Source organism: Aythya fuligula, chromosome 3 (assembly GCF_009819795.1).
Source record: "Aythya fuligula isolate bAytFul2 chromosome 3, bAytFul2.pri, whole genome shotgun sequence".
NCBI classification, from domain to species: domain Eukaryota; kingdom Metazoa; phylum Chordata; class Aves; order Anseriformes; family Anatidae; genus Aythya; species Aythya fuligula.
In genome coordinates this window covers 39,752,788-39,772,101 of record NC_045561.1, presented here as the reverse complement: position 1 = coordinate 39,772,101, position 19,314 = coordinate 39,752,788, and the positions used below count along the sequence as shown (strand labels likewise).

At 35.8% G+C, this 19,314-nt stretch overlaps 1 protein-coding gene across 4 annotated transcripts in view; it reads left to right on the top strand.

Moving 5' to 3' along the window:
- MTA3 (metastasis associated 1 family member 3) overlaps window positions 1-19,314 on the top strand; it is a 139,950-nt gene that overhangs the window by 100,973 nt on the left and 19,663 nt on the right. For 2 of the 4 annotated variants that reach the window (XM_032183669.1, XM_032183670.1), the window contains exons 17-18: window positions 9,191-9,222; window positions 16,691-16,848. In XM_032183669.1, the coding sequence (XP_032039560.1) occupies window positions 9,191-9,222; window positions 16,691-16,848 (190 nt within the window). The remainder of the gene's footprint in view (window positions 1-9,190; window positions 9,223-16,690; window positions 16,849-19,314) is intronic. The other 2 variants (XM_032183671.1, XM_032183672.1) reach the window with 1 other exon arrangement.

Below are 19,314 nucleotides of genomic sequence, written 5' to 3'. Positions count from 1 at the left end.
GATCTTTGTGAGGAGAATGACTTTGACCTGGTAAAGAAGATGATGTTACATTTCTACTGCAAAGAAAGTTGTAGCAATGAGTTCAAGGTAAACGTTACTATGGTGGTTTCCCCACAAGGAGATGACCTTGGAAGTTCTTAACATTTTTCTTCAATTTAATATCAATGTTCTCTTCAACATAAAGCATTTATAAAACCAATCATTAGCCACATTGATTAGTTTGTATCAAACAGATAAGTGTTAATGCAATTTTCACAAAGTGGCATCTAATTTGAAAAAATACCATTGAGAACTGTAAATTATTGCTTTAGGAGATAATTATTTCTGCTTATCTATTTTCTATGCAAATGTGAAGAAAGCTTATATCCTAGAGCGTGGAAATCTGCAAGGTATATCTTGCTCATGTAAAAATGGTTATTTGGGTTCTTGTCCCACTCTTTAATTAAAAACATGCAAAGTATAGTCCAAGCAAACTGTAAAATAACTCCTGAAATATTAGGTGTGATATAAGAATGATAATGGAAATGCAAAAGAATAATTTCTGAATTAGATCAGGTATTCTAAAGTTAAAAGCATAAAAGTAATTCCCTAAACAATGCTGCATAAAACAGTAAACTGAGTACCTATAATGATCCTTTTTTTGTTTGTTTTGTTTTTGTTTTCTTTTTGTTTTCTTTTTGGTGTGTGTGGTTCTAGATTTTCTGCTACTTTTTAGCATGTGCAGGGAGCTCAATGGTATGTGGAAATAGTTTAGTCACTATCAGTGTGTACTACTGAATGCTGTTTTTATAACATCCGAAAGTTACCATTAGCTTTCTCAGTTCTTCAGCCTCACGGTGAAGGAACTGCAGCAGGCAAAGGGCAAATACTTGTGTGGACCTGGGAGGCACAGCCTCACTGAATGATGTTTCCTTGCTGCTCAGATGGCTTGGTATGGGATTGATCTTCTTAAAGAGTAGTTTTATTAGATTCCTCAGTTGAACAGAAGCCAAAGAGAAGTTTAAGAAATATAAAACTAGTTACTGGCCAAAGCTTATGCTTTTGATAAGTTATCGTCAAGTTTTGTTAACATTTGTCTCAGCATAAACCAATTGCACTATCGCCTTCTGCCATGTATCAGCTTTAACCAACTTTTTTATTTACCATCAGTGCTGACTTGAATCGTCTCGATCTCCATTTTTTAGTAGTAGTTGTGGTCCTCTTGTTTTTTTTTCATTTCTTAATCCCTTATTCCCCAGGAAACAAAATGCACAGGAAAGCTGATCAAACTAGCAGTAAAAATACTCAACAACACCTTCTGTTCCTTTTGACTGAAAAATGTCTGTCTTTCATAGTTGCCATTTAACCCCTTTTCTGCTTATTGCTAAATTAAAAACCAAGCCAAATAAATAGAGAAACATTTTGGGGTCTGTAATTTATTCAGCTTCTATTCAGCACAGAGCAACAACTGAGTGACCAGAGCAATTTGAGAAATAGCGGTTTCTGCGTAATTGTACTGATATGTGTATTATTTGTGCAATGAAAGGTTTTGCCAGCCCCCAGAGTTTTCATGTTACTATAAATATACTAAAAAGCTGTTTTGATTCCAAAAGACTATTGATTGTTGCTGGTTTTATTGCACTGTATAAATTAACAGTATCCAGAAAGCCTACTATGGAGATGATATATTCTGTCTTCCAATTCATGCTTTGATGAAATGAGCAAACAGAAATGAGCACAGTGAGCTTACATTAAGTCTTATCTTGAGCTATTTTCATAATCTTAATGTTATTGACATAGAAATGTCTGCATGTTCAGGTTTGCTTTTTTAAACAGTATTAGAAGTTTGTTTTATGCCATAGAAATATGTTTGTTTAAGATATATGATAATTTACAGTATTCAAGTAAATGTTACTTAAGCTTGTGTAAATATGCATATATATTGACATATTTGAAGTCAGTCTTATTGCTTAGGTGAGTTGAGTGTTGAAGGATCTGTTTAAGTGAGTGGGGTAAGATTATGAGAAAAACCATTAGTATTTGGTTTAATGCTTTTAAGAATAATATGCCTAAATGAGAACATAATTACCGTTTTGTAGGGTAGTCTTTTGTTGGCTTAAATCAAGAGTTTGGCCAATGTAGCACAAGATTCCCTTTCATGTCCCATGTATGTGCCTCCACCAAAAGTCTGGTGCAACTGATAGGGATAAGGGAGTCTGTAATTTCTGACTACTATTGCTTGATCTTTATTGAGAATGCTGAGGGAGATCATTTAGCTCTTTTCAGAAATAGTGGGGCTTGTCCAATGTAACTTGCTGTTAAAAGACCTGATTATCAGTCTGAGAGACATAGTTGTAGTTCTACATATGATTCATATATAATGCATAGACCTGAACAAAATTGCACTGCTTAAGCACTGCGTACTGCAGCTGTTATTCTGGGCTGTTGGTGTCTGCAAAAGAAAGATCTTGATCTGAGGCTATTTTTCCCTCTTCACAGTTAAAGATCTTGTACCTGTTTGTGTACTTTCTTGTAGGAGGAAGTTTTTCTGGATGTCTTTAAAAAAAAAGTGTTGTTTCCTTTATTTTTGAAAAACAGGAAGCGTTGCATTCTGTAGGATGGAATGAAAAATGTTGGAAACTTCTCTCTGTTCTGGAAAAAAATCACAGTATTTTGGGGAGGTTTCACATATGCATGTTGGTGCTTTTAACTATGCTGAGATAAGAAAGAATATCCACTGCTGCTGAAAATAAAATCAACACCAAGTATTTGAATGGTTTTCAGTAGTGAAGACAATCTCTTTCAAATGGGAAAAAAATGTCTTCAGAAAATCACGATGTTGCATAATGTTGCGTGTATCCTATTTTATGACTTGAGTTGATGATGAGAAGATTTAGGTGTGACTATAAAGCGCTTTGTAGATATTTTGAATCAGATCTTTAAATTATAGTGTCTGAAATTATTCCAAGCAATTACTTTCACCCACGAGCTGCTTAACAGTGAGCAACAGTTACATACAAGTAGTCAAGTTTTACGTCAGGCTGTTGTTTTGGAAGGGTGAGTAACGATAATTTTCTACTTAATATTTGGAAAGGTAAAGGTATTCTACATGAGTGTAAACTCTGTCAACTAGCAGGCATTTCCTAACTTTTATATGCATCAACACCAAAATGTCTACAGGATATCCAAGATGATAACATCACTAACAAAGTACAGAGATTATTCTGTGCTTGATGATACTGTTTTATTGATTTGTGGGAAGAAGCAGGAGAACTGGTTGTTCATAGCTGAGGAGTTTTTAATCAACAATCCCAATCCCCATTCTCTCTTCCCTTTTCCGGACCTTTAATACTGTATTTCAGGCTGAGATGTCTTAATGCCTTCGAGAGGATTCTTTTAACAGTCATACTTCAGTTTCTTAGGGAATTGATTATTGAAGTCATCAGCTGTATCTAAGAATTAAATGGCAATTTGGGGGTATATTTTTGTAGCAACCTGCACAACTCCAGCACAGCAAGATGAGAAAGTTACATGAGCAATTGGCAAAGCGAGAAAGACCTCAAAAAGTGTACCTTCTCCCCTAGGTGCTATTTTGGTCAATCTCTCTCTTCCTCTGCTTATGACTAATTAGTATTGGCTATTGAGGAGATGAGCAAGGAAGAAGGGCTTATATTTCACCCCTGTTTTTCCACTGGGAATTTCTCTCCTTTGTCAGTCACAAGAAAATATATGCACCTTAACTGACAATCGGAGAGACTGGAGTCTTTCCTGCCCCAAATTTTCTTGAAACAGAAAAAAACGAAACACATTTCATTGTAATTCATTTCACATAACCCTGTGCAAAATTGTTAGAAGAAAGCAGTTTTCACTGTTGGATTGAATTTCTCAGAAGAGGAAGATGTCTTTTCTCTAAAATGCCTGATCTTTGTTATCACAACATTATTTTTTGGCAAAGATGGAGATATTCCACTGAGATGTCAGGCTAGCAGCATGGAATGCATACCAAAAAATATCTGGCACTTAATTTTATAAATAAAACCATAAAATATCTCTCATATATGTTTCATATTAATAAACTATATGCCTATGTAAATTTTTATAAGCCTCATTTTACATACCAGTAACTTTCCAACTGAAAGAGAAGAAAAGAGATGTGATAATCTGCTATGTGAATCTACTTTTGCCATTTCTTCTATGCTGAAACACAAAGTATAATTAATATTGTATCTCATTTTTCTCAAAAGTGAGAAACAAATGCTATTTATTGTTCTACTGCCAGCTTTTTCTCTGAAATTTTCTTTGGACACATGCATTCTAGTTTTGATCTTTGGTATAACTAGCAAAAGTTTTGAAATGTTTGGCTACAGATCTTTTACTGAAATATGTGCACTGATCCTGATGGAAATGTCAGCATGGAAAGCAGATCTCTCTGGAGATATTGATGATGCTGTTATGTTACTATGAAAGCAGAGGACTTTGAAAAGGGTGTTTATAACTCATGGTTATTTCCTGACTTATACAACTGAGAGCTTTTATATATGTGACAATGTGAAATGCTTTATGGTAAGAGACTTGTTGTGCATAGTTCTATACAGTCATTAATGCCATCTCTGATCCTCAAGAAATTGACCTAAAACCCTTTTTACCTTTGATTGTTGCAACTTGGACAACACTAGCCAATTTCTGTCTATTTTCAGTATCCAGTTGGAAGGAATCATTTTAAACGTTTAGTAGAAAAAGAAAATGCTCTAGCACTTGCATTTCTGAATTAGTGTATTCTTTTTGCAGATGTACAAATTGTGATATTGGAGATGATGAACTAATGACAACTTCCAGTGTCCAGATTATGTACCTGGAAAATTACAGAGTCTGTAATTACTCCAGGGTGTCACTGATGAAATTGTCAATCATTTGTAGAACTAAGATACACCATCCAATGTTTGTGTGTCAAAAGCCTTTTTGTTGCTTTGTTATTTAAATTTTAGAATGATAAAACAATATTTTCCCTTCAGTTCATTTATAATGAGTTGATGATTTCCCCCTCTCCACTTCTGTCTTCATGCATCCAACCTCAGTGATACAAATGACACTGTGACTTCAGGTGAAAAATAATCAACAAGGAGGAAACTCATTGAATGTGTCATTTTTGTCAGAGAAATAGAAGAGAAATACCTTTCCAGAATTTATTAAAATGAGAAAATCGTGTTATCTTGGAATGATAAATGTACAGTCATCATTTGCCTATATTGAATTCACATTACAATTATCTCCAAAGTAGTGGAGAGCTTTTTATTATAAATAAAAGAACAGGCTTCTGCTGTGTGTCCAAAGGCTGCTAAGTCTGTAGAGTATTCTTTCAGTAGGTAAATGTAAGCAGCATGAACTCTTTGTGATGAAATTGGTCACGGAATGACTTGGAAGGGGCAAAACCATTTATGCAAACCCATGTTTCCCTGAATTCCATCTGAGAAAGAACTCATCCTAAGCGTTAACAGAGCATATCACTGTGTTATGGTTTTGTTTGTTTGTTTTAAATATAGATGGTTGAGTGCTTTTCTTTTGCCTAAGTGAAAACACAATTTCTATTTAATCATAGTTCTCAGGCTTATTGTATCTTCTGAAATATGAGTTATTTCCAAAGGTGTTAAGTATACCATAAATCAAATAGGTTTTTTTTTTTTTTTTTTTGCTTTTATTTCCTTTATTTCAAAAATGTATCTTTGGATTTGTAAGGCTTCTTTGTGTACATTTGGTTCTGAAAACCTTAAATTTAGAATTGCATTCATACTTTGATACCCCACTTTGAGCATGCTGTACATCGCTTCCATTTTGTTGTACTAAGGAATTCCTGAAAATGGCAGTTCAATAGAAAGAGCAAGCAAGAGGGATTGCACAAAGAGGAAAAGGGAATTTCATGGTGAACTGCCCTCTATTTCTGCTGCTGAATCAGGGCTCTGTTTTTTTGTTTGTTTGTTTGTTTGTTGTTTTGTTTTGTTTTTACATACAGGTAATATGTAGGCATGAAATTACAGTAATATTGGCTTTTATAACTGGCAGAATAAATCAGCTCTTAAAACAGTAAACAATAAGAACAACACTATAATCAAGTTAGCATATAAAACAGTGCAGTTAACCAGAGCCTAATTCCTGGAATGCCTGCTTTTCACTGGTATTATTTTAAAGAATTAAAGTTTCAGAAAGACAATCCTGTCAGCTGGATAACAGGGTTAGCAGCATATTACCTCATGAATTACATGTTCTGGATTTGAGATCTGGAGTTCATACTTAGAGTGATTCTGTGTATGATTACTGTCAAGTGGGTTGATTATTTTTCGTAAGCTGTGATTGCAGAGTAGTACTTCTATTTTATTGCATAATGTAATATGGAAAGCACATTCAAAAAATGATTAGGCAGTATAACTGGAAGTTTCCTGTGTAGGGGGAAGATGCTTTGAGATATGTTTTTATGTTTCTGTACTTTCTTGCTTTTTCTTGTCTGCATATTGTTTCTCTGAGTTGTGGTGAATGGAGTTAAATCCAGTTGGAGGCCAGTCACAAGTGGTGTCCCCCAGGGCTCATTGCTGGGCCCAGTTCTCTTCAGTATCTTTATCAACGAGGGGATCAAATGCACCCTCAGTAAGTTTGCAGACAACACCAAGTTAGGTGTGAGTGTTGGACTCCTTGAGGGCAGGAGGGCGCTGCGGAAGGCCAGAGGGCTCTGGATGGGCCGAGGCCAACTGCAGGAGGTTCAACAAGGCCAAGTGCCGGGTCCTGCAGTTGGAGCACAACAACCCAAGCAATGCTACAGTCTTGGAGCAGAGTGCCTTGAAAGCTGCCTGGTGGAAAGGGACCTGAAGGTATTGGTCGATAGCCAGGTGAACGTGAGCCAGAAGCATGCTCAGGCAGGCAAGAAGGCCAACAGCATCCTGGCCTGTATCAGAAATTGTGTGGCCAGCAGGACCAGGGAGGTGATTGTCCCCCTGTATTCAGCTCAGGTGAGGCTGCACCTTGAGTGCTGTGTTTAGTTTTTGGCCCCTCACTACGAGAAGGGCATCGAGGTGCTAGAGCATGCCTGAAGAATGGCAATGAAGCTTGTGAGGGGCCTAGAGAACAACAAGTCTTATGAAGACCAGGTGAGGGAACTGGGGTTGTTTAGCCTGAAGAAAAGGAGGCTCAGGGGAGACCTTATTGCTCTCTATGACTACCTGAAAGGACATTGTAGCAGGGTGAGGGTCAGTTTCTTCTCCCAAGCAACAGCCAAAAATTTCTGCCAGATCAGGGTGTGATTTATTTTGTGGAAGAAATTGGTGTCTCCTTGGTTCCAAAATCTTACTATTCAGATTTAAGTGTATGCAAGAGTTTAAATTGTGCAACAACAATACTTGAGTCTTTGCTAGATCTAGAAATTTTTGACCATCTACTACCTAAATAGTTATTTCCCTAGCTTTTCATTTATATGTATACTCAATTCTTTCTGAAAGATGTTTGGTAATTTAGATTATATTTTAGTATCTACAGCAATTAAACCTAAGAAATATATCTGGAAAAAAATGAGAATGTTTGTATTGTATGATAAAACAGAGAGATTACTCTGCAAATATAACAGATCTTTCTTCACTTCTTTGCTTGGTTTTATTAATAGGTTATCAAAATGCTAATATCCTGGAGTTAATAGCTATTGGCATTATATTAACAGATTCTGTAATATTCTTCAAAAATATGATGTTTAACAACCTCTGGGTACATCCTGCTGTTATGTGTTACAGTCCTCATCTTCCTCAAAAGAGGTATTATCTTGGGACATTAGTAATACAACCATGATAATCATAGATTTTGCATATAAATCTATGTGAAAAGCATAGTAACTCTGAGTAAGAGTGGACATATCTTACTACTGATACGTCTGAATATAAAAATGGGAGTTTTGTTTGTACATTTTGGTCTTTTTGTGGATGAGTGGAAGTGCTCTGCAATATATCTTTGTATTTCAAGACTGAAGAAACCACATTCTTTTTGTTTAATATGATGTTCAAGTCCTCAGGAAATCTAGTTGTGCTCTTGGTGATAGTCGTGTGTGTTTTTTTGTTGTTCTTTTTCTGGGAAGTTGGGCTTGTAACAGAAATGAGTCCTTTTTTTTTTTTTTCAAGAGTTGCTCAGATGGTTATACTTCCCCACTTGCAGAATTGAGACTCTGCTTATTCAGTTCTTGCAGAATTGAGGACATTTTACCCAGAACTGCAGCTAGTGTTGTGTGAACTCTATGTACTATAGACAATGATGAAATTGTACCCAAATTTTTGAGCAGGTCAATGAGACTGATAGTAACATTATTTTGCATCTTACAGATCATCAGCATTTTTTTTATTTTTTTTAGTTATCAGGTTAGAAGGATGTTTAGTTACTAAAGTTATCCTGCTTCAATAAAGAACAGAGTTGTAGTATGACTGCCATAGTGTTATAATGCCAGAGAGGATGTCTTCTACCCTTGGGGGAAAAAAACAAACAACAAAAGCAAATGTACTTTAAGTTAAATAGGGGGGGATGAAGTCTGCATTAGCTATTGGCCTGGTCATGATTTCTCAGCAAATAAATATAACTGTGTATTCAACTGACTAACTTGTAATCTCTCATGTAGGAGAGAGTAATTAAGATTTCTGAATGTTATAATTCTCAATCTAGTTTGTTGATTAAAACAACAATCCATGAAAATTCTTAGAAAAAGTTCTGCATAGTTTCATAGAGCTGTTTCAAATGTGAATAGTTACGAAATTATGTTGATGCTCTGTATTTTTTTCTGTATTTTTTTCTGCAGATCTTATCATCCATGTTAAATGTTATCCAATTAACATCCAATTTAACATCCATCCAATGTTAAAAGCAAAATGAAAAAAAAAATCTTGAAATGTGAAACATCAATTAGTTCCATTTTCATATTTGCTTGCAGAAGAGGATAATTAAACAAAGGGAATGAGTGCATTTAACAGTATACTATAACCTTCCATATATTTTCAGGATCAGTGATTCTCATGTTTGCTTCATGAGACATCTTTCCAATCTGTGTTTCTGGTATTTTTCTTGTACATGAACAGTACTATCTTAGCCTTCAGGGCGAGCCTAAGAAAACAGGTGTTTTTTTGTTTGTTTGTTTGTTTGTTTTTAATATATGGATAAAGACAATACTCTAATGCACTGTGGTTCTTTTGTTTTCCAGAATCATCCAGCCATACAACAAGAACAATAATGGTAAGTGTAAAGGAAATTTCAGGTATAGATCAATCTATAGATACAATTTGTCATTTGAAAACAAAGCGAATTAAGTCGTATCATAAGCTGTTGGCATGTTTTCTTATAAAGTCCAGTATCCATGTAGAGACAAAATGGGTCTGTGAACTGCCATATTTCACTGGAAGTTTTGGGAAAAAAATGTCTGGTCGACTAGCTTATGAAGTAGCAGAGCTGTACATTTAGATACATAAACATCCAATTACAGTTCTATTGTTGTGTGTTTAAGTGGTTATTATCATGTCAAACTAATGTTCATTAAATCTCTTGCATGCTATGTGTTTCACATGTCAGAGAGCATTTAAAGTTCAAAATTTATGTTAATTCTTGCATCACGTTGCAGTGCCACTGTGAGGCTCATTTCTGACTTTACATTGAGTTTGATAGTTTGGGTTCCAGAAACAGGGAAAATACTTAAACAGTGTGACAAATTAAAATAAAATATATTTTTATGCATAAAAGTGTCATGGATTTAGTATCTGTCTTGGGATTTTGTAGGGTGAGAAATTTTTATCAATCTTTTTTCTGTTTCAAGCTTCTGATAAAAGTTAGATAAGGATTGAACAAAAATTCACATAAATAAAATCTCTGACTGGGAATATGCCTGTCTTGCAGGAATCTGGGGGGAGGTCTATCCACTTTTGGGAAGAGACCAATTTTTGAGACAAACGTTGACATTTTAAAACAACAACAACAAAACATGATGTGACTAGAGCCTCTTTGTTTTCATTCCTACAGTTTTCAGTGTCCCTTCAAATTTATTACCTCTTATGCTTGTACAGCATTTGTGGGACATGTAAATTCCCACACACAAATACTTCCTCTTTGTGATTCAGCACAGAGGAAAGGGCAAATTTAGCTGATTTAGCTCATAGCAAATGGATAATAAATCAGTAAGGACTACAGACCACAAATTTTCAAAATGGTTAAGACGCGTGTGAAAAAAGTGATGTTTCTGTTTTCTACTGGATGTCATATATTCGTTGTTTATCATGAATTTGGCTTACATGGACCTATATCCAAATAAGATGCTTAATCAAACGAATTTCTCTGCCATAAAATTTTGGAAGGGATTGAAAAATATTTCAGTATTTTTCCAATTTTACACTGATATCAGGAAGAGAGCTAGAGGTTAATGCTGAGTCTGTTGGAAACTTCATTCTTCATTTCTCTTTAATTCATTTCCTATTATTTTTACTCAGAAGATAATACACATTTTGACAGTCTCTTTTCAATGCATAAGAACAGCTGTACAAATTTAACCAAAGAAATGTTCTTTCCCTATATAAGTGTGTCCTTATGCAAAGAACAGTCAAACTTCAAAGTGATAAGAGAGAGGTTTTCAAACAGCTTGAGTTCTGGAAGTCCTTGTGTTGTTAGCCTCCCCAAATCCCTCTGCTGACAGTTCAGACCACTTGGACTAATCGGTGCAGTAAAAGAAATGTGATGTAATTGTCTATTGCACTTAAATAAATAGAATGCAATTAAAAAATAGGTATGCTGTTTAGTGTGAAAAGGTTGTAACAATGCTGACTCTTCTCTGCTATTAAACTAACTGAACGTATAATGGAAAATTTCTTACCACTGAGTAGGGAGATTATATCACCAAAGCTTGAAAAAATATTATTGAGTGAATTAGAAGCAGTATGAGATTATCTATTCAATGTAGACACAGTGAAGCTATGCTGTTGAGGTCCATTTTTGAATGACTACTGCAATAAATAATTATTTTCAAATAAAGTCCACTTGTTCTGACTGATTATGGTTAATATTATAACAGATACAAAGTTAAAGCATGATAATCAATTGGAATGAGAGAAGAGTGGCAGGAAATCTGTATGTTGCCTAGGATGCTTTGATGTAAAAAAGCTTTTGTCTTAGCTGGGAAAAAACATTTCATCTCCTTGTACATTGCATTGCAGGTGGTGAGATAGCATAAGTACAACATTAAAACTGACCTTGTCTCTGGAGATTCAGATTTGTGTTTAAATCAAAGCTAATGAGGAATAGAGCATGCTTTGCTGAGGAAAAGACTGTACATTTTTTTCTGAGAACATTAGCTCTATTTTTTTAAAGCTCAAGAATTGTTTTTGCATTCAAATACAATCATGGATCCCTATTTTTTGCTTCAAACTCCTGTTTGTAAAAATAAAGTACTAGAAAATAGTTCAGGGGTCTGCGTGCATGTGAAGGGTGAGTCTGTTTTCTGCATTTTAAATATAAACCAGATTTCCTGTTTTTCTGTGGATAGATGGCTGTTAGTCTTGCATTACTAATTTTAGTGGTTTATATAAATAAATATTTACTTCAAAATGCTGCTTTTAAGACACGGTTTATTCAGAGGTTATATAGCTTTTGTGTAACTTCTGTGAAATGGAGGGGTTATGAACATAGTATTTTAGCCTGGCTGCTTTGGAAAGTAAACTTTTTTTTTTTTTTTCCCCCCCCTCTCCTTGCACCACAGAAGTAATTGGCTAGGATTTTCAGTATTACATCTAGTCTAGGTGTTTTGTCAAAGGTTAAATAGCACTCAGGAGGTCCAAAAGTAATATTTCCATGACTTAGTTTCTTGTATATGATCTATATGAACTATAGTTTGCTTTTTTTTTTTTTTAGTAGCCTTCATGTTTTGTTAAATGAAATTCTATACCAAAAATGTATGTGTGCCTGCATGCTAGTACCAACGTTGTGTGGTGATCCCATATAAACGTGTTTTGTAATTTTCACATTCATCTCAAATCTCCATGAAGAAGTAAGCTAGACTAGCACAAAACCTTGATTCCTTTGAGAGAGGGAATGTTAATGCCTCTACAAATTAGAACATGCCAGGAGTGGCAAAACAAAATCAATACCTAATTTAAACTCAGTGTAATTCTAGATTTGGTTTATGCTATACCTGGTATAATTAGGTCAATGTAAATAAATTGAACTAATTAGTATGGATTAATACTAAACATATTAAGAGCACCTAATTTCTTCCAGTCATTTTCTTTTCTGTCTAGAAATTTTATTTTGCTGTGTTTAATTTGATTTGATTTTTTGCTTAAATATGATTAAAAAAAAAGTTAAAAATGCTAATTTAGGCAATGGAAAAAATTCCTTTTTGTAAGTATGGGAAAAGGATAAGATATGTGAAATTCAAGGCAACTTAGGAATTTATGATAATCCAGTTAAACATTCTTTCAGTCACAGCATAAATATTCCCCATTAATTTTTACATTACACCTGTAATGCCTGCTGGTGTTACATGTTTATTTCAAAGCTGAATCTCTTTTCAGGATCTTCAGGCAATGGGGAGAACACCAGTGGCTCTCAGTGAATAAATGCTTGGCCATTTATATCCCAGTACAAGCTGAGAGACTTACAGACAGGAATCTCAACTACGTTTGGAATCTGGGTCCCATTTCTGAATTTGTACAGGATTCCTCTCTGACTTCCAACATGCATCTCATTCTCCTTGTGCTTGAAATTCCTTTGGGATCTAGAAATGATAGGGGATTTACCCTTCATAATAAGATGCTGACTTAAATCACCGCTTTAATGTATGGTGTGTGGAGTATCCTTGTAGTCGACTTTGGAATGGTATCCAAACTTTGTTGGACTTGTAGCTGCCACTGCAACATGTCACATGGATAGTGACTCTACACAGCTCATAGCAACTCTGGAATGCGTGATTTCCTTTTTATGAAGGGAAATATTGCATTCATTGAGTGTTGGAGGTGTCTCAGTTGCTCAGTAAGAAATGAACATTTGTGTATACAAATGGGAAACTCACGTCCCTGCCAGGTGAGCATTGATTAATAGCACCTGCAAGCAGCTGACAAAAAGGGAGCTGTGCACCAGTCTGTGAGTGAATTATGAGAGAATGGTGCCGCTGCAGAAATGTTGTAACAGGGGACAGGTGGCACTGTGAGGGCATTTTAACAAATGATCCTCCCATACAGTCCTCATAAAAGGCTTGTTGAAGACCTTTAAAAGATGGCCATTGGTCTCAGAAGTCTCTTGAGTTTACAGCACAGATACCTCTTGTTTGGCAGGTGAACCTGTTCCAAGAGATTATTCTGTGCTGACTTTTTTTCTGAATGCAACACGTTGCCTTACAATTGTGACAGGGATTTTTAATTCCCTGCTGTGACAGTGGGGCTTACTGGTGATGGCTTTGTTTTCTCATCAAGCCTTCAATATATTCATTTATTGACACACTGAAGTAACATATCATCAGGAGGCTTCTCTCTGGGGGTCCCAAAACCAAATTTTGGTGTGGAGATGGTTTTCAAGGCAGCTCACATGAGTTCAGAAACGTGTTTCAAAGAGTTACTTGTTGAGGTACATGGGCAGACTCTAAGTATCCATTTCTTGAGTTTACTTTTAATCAGTTTTGTGCAAACCTCCCTTAGCCTAGTGATGTTTTTTGGGCATAGAGCAACTTTCTTCTAGGGATACAAGAGACTGCAATGAATGCAGCCAGACTGAGATGAGGAAAAACTTGTGAGGAAGGAGTCACTCAGAGGGGAGGAAGGTTAGTCCAATATGCAGTTGGCAAACCCCATGTGAACCTTCTGCTGCTTTGTGATCTGCCAGTGGTATATGGAGTCTCAGTATACCAGTGGTTTTGTTGCAAAATGATGGCACAACTTATTAGTAAAGTAAATAGTCAAAATCAAAATGCCAGCTGCTAATTGCACACAGCAGTGTTACAGTGTTATTGTAGCATTCTGCATGCATGGTTTTTGTTGGAATAGAGCTTCTGTGGTAGTACCAGCGGTATTCCTGAAGCTTTCATAACCTTTCTAGCATAACTATGTGATGGAGGGGAAAAATAAATAATAATAGTAATAGTAATAAAGCATTTAATAAGTACTCGGTATGAAAGGTCTGTTTGCTGTGGGTGTTGCTATCAGTATGACAGTTATATTGGATGCTTGTTTTTATACAGAGTGGTAAATATATATTTTTAGAGGAATTAAGGAACTGATTTTCTACTTTTAATTGTTCAAGAAATTCAATTGTTTTGATTAACTAGAAATTAAAGATAATGTGGTCCCTAGCACTGGAGAACAATGATCGTTTTTTTTCCATTGTCTTTAAGTGAGATAGAATTTCTCCAAATAGCATGAAAGGACTCATGGAAAAGGGAAATAAAAGGGAAAAAAAGTAATCATTATGATGCAAGAGAGACAAGATGATGTTGTAACCCTTGCACCGTTTTCTGTCGTGTTATATCTTGTCTGGAATAAGAATTAGGTTCTAAGAAATGTAGACAAAACAGAATTTTGGATCGAGTCTGTCTTTGCCAGGGGAAAAAGTATTATGAAAAAGCACATACTTTTTCCATAATGTTTAACTGTTTTTCGGAGTTTATGTCGTAGGAAATGCACTTCTTGTGCCTTGTACATTTCCTGAACATGTTTTGCCTGTGTATGATTGTCCTGAAGTAAAGGAAACATACAGTGGTTAATTAGAAAGGAATATATACTAGCCACTTTATTTGAGAACTCAAATGCATTTCTGACTGGGGAAGCACAGCAAAAAAATTGCCCTTTGAGCCCTTGAATGTTCCTCGGTAATATATCACACTGTCAGGTAAAAATAATTACTTTGGATGTACTATGAAATCTGTACATCTGTTGTGTATGACAGTGTTTTCTGTGCATGAATTGTTGCTTGCTTTTTTAGCAGTATCTACTTTGTGCACTAAGACATCATCAGGTAAATACCTTTATGAATTTCTAATTTCATCCAAACTATGTATTTTATCCTGAATTTATGCTAAATAACAGCAGAATTACTTCTAGTATCATGTCCCTTGCTCGTTCCTCTCCACCAACGCCAGCACACACACACACACAAAAAAAAAAAAAAAAAAAAAAAAAAAAAAAGTGAAAAACAAACTGCAGTCTAAACAGTGAATGAGAAAGTGGAAAAAATTAGGTAAATATTTAGAGGGACTACAAAGGAAGATTTACAGTCCTGTGTGTAAGAGCAACTAAATCCAGTGTAATCTGTTTTTGTCTCTAGGGTAAAGGAAAATAGTTTCACTCTAAGAAAGAGTTATCTGAGACTCACTGAAATTTGATGTCTTGTTGCTCTTTTCATTGTTTGCTTTTTGTTTCACCGCATCAAAGAAAACATATAGGAGGTTGTTCAGTTATTTGCACTAAAATAAAGATGCTGGAATTAGTCCTTGAAGTCACAAATTCCCTACTGGAGAGAGCAAGTGGTTGTTGAAAGTTGTGGCATAATATGAATAGAATACATTGAATACAAGTGTAATTTCTGACTGTTACATGACATGATTTAAGAGACTGGTTTCATGTTCTATTCTGCTAGCCTCCATGCATGTTACCAGACCCTTCCTTACTCAGGGATTGTGGAATTGCTCTCCTAATTAAAGGCTACTCCCACGAGTGTGCAGAATTGTGCATGTTTTATGAATATCACAAAAACACTATCACTAACAAGGAATGCTTTTATTATTTCACCAAAAAATAGTACAGCGTTGTAGGAAAACATGATGCTGAATCTGTGTGAGATGAAGCAGAACTTTCATATTTGTATAATGTCTTCTAATGTGTCTGTTTTGATCAAATGTTGCAATTACTTAATCTTGTTGATAATTGATCATGTGGCAAACAAAAATCTAATTTCAGAAATTAATGTGGATCTTGGGATATGCCTCCAAAATGTTATTTACAGACGGTACAGAAAACATTTTTATTTTCTACTTGATTTATCAGAAGGCAGCTTTATTTATTAGGTGTGAGCATTTGTTGTGCCTAAATCTTGCTGCCCAGATATTCCAGCTAAAGGTGTGGTAGAAAATTAGTGCAGCATTTTATGTTTAATGTTACCTGTATTAAAATGAAGGTAGAAGTATTGCAGTCAGCTCTAATATATATAATGACTGGAGAGTGAACTTAAACACCATGGCCACCACCAAGATGATGTAAACCTCTGTTAGCTTAGCAGCTAGGCTGGGCCACTTGCCCTGTATAGTGATTTTTATTTAAAAAGAAAGCCAGATAGAGTAAGGATCTATAAGTTGGAAAGTGTGGATTTATTTTTACTTTTAAATTAGATTAATGCTATACTTGGATTAGAAACCAAGTCTCATTGGTTGGACTGTTGCAGGACTGCTTAAGTTACGGCACTGATTCATGGTTCAGTTTCTCTTTTTATTAAATGGTTTCAGCCATAGTTAATTTAGTTTTTAAAGAGCTTTCAGATCTGTGGCTAAAACACGTCAAAGTGCACAAATGATCAGAAGGTGTAATCTGTCCAGCAGGTACTTGTTGAGGAAGAGCAGATGTTTTTTGAGAACGACAGTGTGTATAGCCTACCCTTTAGAGCAGAATCAGTTAACAGAATTGTGCTTGTTCTCAGGCAAATATCTTTTTTTTTCTTATTTTTTTTTTTTTTGTAATTTCAGCATGCTGCTCCCCATATTACTCATATTACTAACGGTAAGGCCTTGCAAGCCAGTGCAAGTGCCATTAAGACAAGCACCATTCCAGTGATCAAGAGACAGAGGCAAAATTGGCTTGATGCTTCAGATGATGGTTTCTTCATAGCTACAGAAGAGACCAGGTAAGAGAAATTTAATTGAAGCAGGGAAAAGCAGGGAATGAGTCTTCACTGCATACATGTTATTGATCCATTATTTGAATAACAGTTTATGTCATTATTATTTGAGGTTGTGTTACAGTGAAGAGCCATGTTACATCAAAACATACAACCCATTTTTCATTCCTTGCATACTAACATTATCAGTATTTCATTAACAAGATTTATCCAGTCAGGGTTACTTTTGTGTGGCAAAGATTAGAACTTTTAAATTATTACTAGTTGTAGTTTGAAAACAATGAAATTTAATATATCTCTGATCATTCAGCAAAATGCATGTGTATCCACAATGGAGGCTACACTTTGAAATATTCAGAACTTGAAAAATACATAGCACACAATAGAGAAATATATAGCAGGCAGCGTTTTTCTGGGATAGAAATTGATTTCCTTTAAAAACAATTAAGATATTTTTCAGTCTATCATTTCCAGATTAATTGGTAAAATTTAATGAATTTTTTGTTTTCCCACAAGAGTTTGATGTCACAGAAGAGTTGCTACTGGAGGCTCCTCTGCTCTTTTCTTCCTTGTTCCCTGATTTAATTCAGACTGGGACAAGACGTTAGTCTTATTTTTGTAAATTCTGTTGTCTGGGCTGGTTATTTAAAAACGCTTAAAAATCTAGCCTAGCTTTAAAGTAAGTTAGGGCAAATAACATCAGACTACTCATTGCTTCTGAGGTTATTTCACAGACCTAGAAAGGCTGGCAGTTGAATAAAAATGTAAATAATAAAATAAGAGTAGGGAAAGAATATATGTAAATACAGAGCTAACAGAGGAAAATGTGCATACTTATTCTAGTTTATGGTAGACACTGCTAGAGTAGTTGAAATATTTGTACATGACAATTTGGTGGCTATTTCAAGATAAATTAAATATGGTACCTTGTTTTTCTTTTGCATGAGGAATTAAACAATTCAGAGATGATGGTAGGAGGATAAGCCTTTAGGCTTCTCATAACTCACTCAGTTATAAAATTGACTATTTTGAGAGTTGTTTGATACAGGCTATGCAAAGAGTTTAGTACCTGACTAATTCCTGGTGATTATGTCACCAACATTGAGACTGGTAGCCTAAGTCACTGGTTTAGAAGTTTTAGCACTTTTTTTCCATTTTTCCCTAGAGAGTTTCCTGTCAAAAGATGAGATGAGCCCTATGCTGACAGTCTCCGTCTTTCCCCACTGACCTCAGAGGTAGCCCAGATGACTGGTTTAGATGTTTAAATTCTAGGTGATTTAAGTATGGAGAGGTGAATTCTGCCTTTGCAAATACTCATCTGGGAGATAGCCCTGTTTGATCCCAACCTCACAAATCCCCCTCTCCAGCTCCATGGTTGCAGACAGCATTCCCTGGCCAGGGTTGATGTGGGAGATCAGCGCAGAACTTGCGTTGTCTTCACCTTGACACCAATGGCGGTGGGTAAGCAGGGGCTTAGTCCTCAGGACTCTGTGTCTGCTGCTCTTCAAATCACTAAAAAAAATGTGAAGAGTAACATCTGAAATACACTTGTATGGGGACCACAGGACACTCCTTCAAAAAAAAAAAAAAAAGCATCACTTTGGCTGATGCTGAAGAAGTGAAGGAGGGAGTGCTCAAGGACTTGCATTGGTTACTAATTGGAGGTAATTGTAGTTAAGGAGGAGCTGCCCCTTTACAGCTTTTCCCAGTCTGACAAAAGCTAATGCTGTATGTTCAGCAGAAGTACATAGACATGTATCTTCCTTCTGTGATAGAAACACACAGAGTAATAGTTCCTCATTCACATTAATCTTCAAAAGTGCAACTAATGTGAGACAGCAGCTTTTTATCCTTTGAAACTACATTTCTGTTCCTTCTCTCTCATAGATTCTCTCTCCCCCCCTTTCCCGCCCCTCCCTTTTTCCTTTCCCATCCCATCTCAATTGGTTCCTTTCCTACATCAGGAATGTTTCCACCTTTCTAACTTCATTCCTTTGATCCCTTGATTCCCTCCACCTGTATTCCAAGATTATTCGGAAGGGGTGGTGTAGCTTGTTCTCCTCAGCTCTCACTTGCCTCTAGTCCTTACAGCTCAAAGCGGAAAGCCCTGCCTGATCCCACTGCTCAAGTGTGCAGATGCTCAAGACAGCTATTAAATATTCCACTCCTTGAGGGAAGAAGGGAGAAGAGGGAATAGGCATTAGTTCCTGCCAGTTAACCTGTTTTGTACTAGGAGTTCACAGAGATGAGCATGACTGTGACACAGTTCAGTGTAACATGATTACAATGGGAAGAGATATTTTATCTAGAGAGGAGATGATTGTGAAAAACCAGGATATAATTTATCTGGTCCTGCCACAGAATGAAAAAATAAATAAATAAAAATCAGTTGCCAGTTTGCAGCTATTAGATATTTAAATATTTGCTGAACACTCGGCTCAGAAATAATCATCTCATTTTAGTCAAAGTAAC